General features: G+C 42.2%; 1 protein-coding gene across 1 annotated transcript; it reads left to right on the top strand.

The window, feature by feature from the left end:
• The first annotated feature begins 2,513 nt into the window (after positions 1–2,513).
• LOC122017753 (NAC domain-containing protein 2-like) lies at positions 2,514–3,667 on the top strand. Its single transcript, XM_042575442.1, has 2 exons — positions 2,514–3,025; positions 3,110–3,667. Exons 1-2 carry the CDS (start codon positions 2,585–2,587, stop codon positions 3,458–3,460), a joined length of 792 nt encoding a protein of 263 aa, XP_042431376.1. The 5' UTR covers positions 2,514–2,584; the 3' UTR covers positions 3,461–3,667.
• The last annotated feature ends 370 nt before the right edge of the window (positions 3,668–4,037 follow it).

Below are 4,037 nucleotides of genomic sequence, written 5' to 3' on the forward strand. Positions count from 1 at the left end.
AATATAGGAGATGTTTTTTTGCAGGATTAGCTACCGAAATATAAATTCAGTCGCTAATTGCAATCGGAAAAGAAATTTGACCCGACTGATAGTTAAATCGCGGTCACTAAATAGCAATCAATTTCGGTCGCTATTTAACGACCGTTATTTAAACTTCGGTCGTTATTTAACGACCGATATTTATATTGCGGTCGTTATTTAATGACCGATGTTTATATATCGGTCGTTAAATAACGACCGCAATTTAAACCTCGGTCGTTATATTTCTGTTAAGGGAAAAAATTCTGTTGATTATTTTATGACTGGATTTATATTTTCGATCGCTAAATTTAACGACCGATTAAATTTTGGTAGCTAAATTAACTACCGAATGAATAATTCAGTCGCTAAAACACCTTGCGATGGAAAAAATGTCAACTTTTGTTTTCCGTCGTTGATCGGTTGTTAAAGAGTATTAGCGACTGAATATTTGGTCGCTAAAGCTGATTATTTTTGTGGTGTTTAGACTTAATCAAGTTGATTTATGATCATATATATATTCATATTCAAATTTAATCTCTTTCAACAATAGAGTTAAGATTTTGGTCATTTGAATAACCTCAACACTCAACAGTGTGGTTAATTTATGAATTAACTTATTCAATATGACTCATGTATCCTAGGTTTTTCTTGAATTTTATGGGGAATCATGTAATCTAATCGTTATTAAGTTCCATTCAATTACTTTTATGTATATGCAAACATGATATATATAGTGATATACATGATGGCATTTCTGAGGTGATAAGGCTGTAAATTAGGGGTGTAAATGAACCAAGCTGCTCGCGAGTTATTCGAAGCTCGATTCGATAAAAGCTCGTTTGAGCTCATTTAATGAGGCTCGTTAAGATAAACAAACCAAGCTCAAGCTTCGCAATATTCGGCTCGTTAGCTCGTGAACACGTTCGTTAAGCTCATTAAGCAACTTTTAAATAAAAAAAATTAATAATTTTGATATTGAATTTATAGATTTTACACTCTACTTATGAAAAATATAGATAAATATATTAAATTTATTTATTAGAATAAAATTATAAATTTTAATAATAATATTACAACTTTCTCTAAATATATAATTTAATTTTAATGAATATTTAAATTTATGATTTATATTTATTAAACTTGTTTAGGCTCGACAAAAGCTCGAATAAGCTCGTGAGCCATGAATATATTCGTTAAATAAAGCTCGAGTTCGGCTCAATTATAAACGAGTCAAGCTCAAACATTCAAGAGTTCGGCTCGGCTCGGCTCGGCTCGATTACATCCCTACTGTAAATAGATTAAAAAATTATAAATTTAGTATTAAATTTGATTAAAAAATATATTTATATTCGTTTAAAATATATAAGGCCACTTACGAGTTTAGCTTATTAATGTTCATAAATAGAATGTCAATTATTCGTGCAAAATTTAAGAATCATGCCAGTAGCTTAATTAACTTGAAAATGATGATCTTTAATTACCATAGTTGGAGCTTGCGTGACGTTTCTTAACAACATCCATCACATGACAGTTCAAAATATGGATAGCATGAGAGACGAAACCTTCACAAATTTTTACGTTCCATGATTGAATTGCTTCGAATTAGAGTTCTTAACGACTTAATTAACTGTGCTGACTGAGCCTAAGTAATGAATTAGTAAGTACATTACTTGCATAAGGAGAAGAAATAAATGTTACACGCGGTGCAATAATTAATTGTGCTACTGTACTGTGTTCGATGCGTGTATTTGTCAATTGTCATGCGCGCATCATCAATGGCATCTCCTCACGCATCATGCGTGACTACCCGAACTTAACTAGTTGATGCCCTTTCGATACGTTTGACCGATAAAATAATAACCGGCTCAGTTGAATTTTCGCGATATCGAAACATATGCGTGATTAAAAAATTGAATTCCCTTGAATGTTCAAATGTGTGAACTGTGACGGGTCCAAAGTGCACTACGCTGCAGCTACGTATTCATGAAGTCATTCCCTAATTTACATGCACTCCCTTCGGGTCTATTCCTTCACTTTTGGCGCCACGTGCCTAATTTTGACCAATAATTTACCACATTTCAGCGCGTTCTCCGTCTCTATCCGAATCGGAACCTCCTCCCGCACGCCGCGTCCCTCGCCGCCGAGGCCACGTGTCGGGCTTGCCGACTGCCAACGCGGCAATCGAAGGATTTTCTCGTACCGTCGCCGCCCGCGCGGACTAAAATACGCGTCTATCGTAAAGTGATTACGTAATCCGTGACATCATCGATATCGGTGTCCTTTTCGGCTCCACGTTTCGTGTATTCGACGGCGGGTACCCGCGACGACTCCTTCGTCGGTCAACCAGTCAAATCCTCGTAGGCATGCACACGCGTGCGGCCTTGGAAGACCCTCTAACTGGCCTCCACGTGGACGTTGGGACGTCAAGCGACTCGTCGCCTTCAGATCCTCCTCTGCTTTTAAAAACAGGTCGAGGCAGAGAAGAAGACGACGACGAGGAGGAAGAAGAAGAAGTACGTGAGAGCGCGAGAAGATAAGGAGAAGAGCGACTGAGAGAGGAAGAATGAACGGAGCAGATCTGCCGCTTCCTCCAGGATTCCGGTTCCATCCCACTGACGAGGAGCTGGTGACGCACTACCTATGCCGGCGATCCGCCGGGCTGCCCATTTACGTTCCCATCATCGCGGAGCTGGACCTGTATAAGTACGACCCGTGGCAGCTGCCGGGGATGGCGTGGTACGGGGAGAAGGAATGGTACTTCTTCTCGCCGCGTGACCGGAAGTATCCCAACGGGTCGCGGCCGAACCGGTCCGCCAGGTCAGGCTACTGGAAGGCGACGGGGGTCGACAAGCCGGTGGGTTCGCCGCGGCCAGTGGCGATCAAGAAGGCGCTGGTGTTCTACGCTGGGAAGGCGCCCAGGGGGATGAAGACGGATTGGATCATGCACGAGTACCGCCTCACCCATGTAGACAATTCCGCCGCCAAGAAGAGGCACTCCCTTCGGGTTCGTATATCTACGCCAATATAAAACTTTGATTGGATCGGCGGGCTAGAAACTCAGCCGATTTGAGCGTGATTCATTATACAGTTGGACGATTCGGTGCTGTGCCGGATCTACCACAAGAAAGGGGAGGCCATTCCGGAGGGTAGGAGCTCTGCGGCGGTGGTGGAGGCGAAGCGGGAGGCTCCGGCCGCGGTGACGGCAACGGACTCGCTCTATCTGGATGCGGCGGAGTCGATGCCGCGGCTGGTGGGGGAGTATTCGAGCGGGTCGAAGCACGCGGCGGAGTTGAAGTGCGAGCGCGAGAAACAGAGCCTGCCACCGTGGAGTGAGGCGGGCTGGGAGGCAGCCCTCACCTCCGGAACTAATTACGAGTATGGAAATCCTCTGCTGTTCCAAGACGACGACATTTTCTCGTACATGCAGAATCCCTTCTAATTTATCTTGATCTGCCACGTGTGCTGCCGGCCGGAGTACGTACTACGGCGGCAATAGAGTCGGGATTGCATAAAAGATAACTAGTAGTCGTGATGAAATCGTTGACGTTGAAATAGAGAAAGATTAATTTGGTTGACTACTTCTTTATTAATTTGACTTTCAACTGGTCATAGGTCTTTCGGCATCAATGAATTGTTTTTGTGTGCGTCTGTTGGAGGAAAATAGACTGTTGTATGTTCTTATGAAACAAAAAATCAAACTATTCAAATCAACAGTGCTATGCTGGCTTGAATGATGACAACTTATACGGCATATTGACCTTTATAATTGTTTCTTACATACTGAACTAAGTATATGGACTCAATTTATATATGACAAATGATTGCAGAACTGGATAAGCATGGATGAACGGCATGAACCATTGAAAGTTAGATCCTCCAACTTGGCCCGGTTTAAGGCTGCAAGGAAAACTGAGGAATTATAGTGCGCACTAAACCATGTTGAACCAGTCATGTCATCGAATCAGATTGATTAAAGATCACCACTGCCTTCCTTATATGCATCGCATGCTAATTAT

This window comes from Zingiber officinale, chromosome 1A (assembly GCF_018446385.1).
Source record: "Zingiber officinale cultivar Zhangliang chromosome 1A, Zo_v1.1, whole genome shotgun sequence".
Taxonomy (NCBI): domain Eukaryota; kingdom Viridiplantae; phylum Streptophyta; class Magnoliopsida; order Zingiberales; family Zingiberaceae; genus Zingiber; species Zingiber officinale.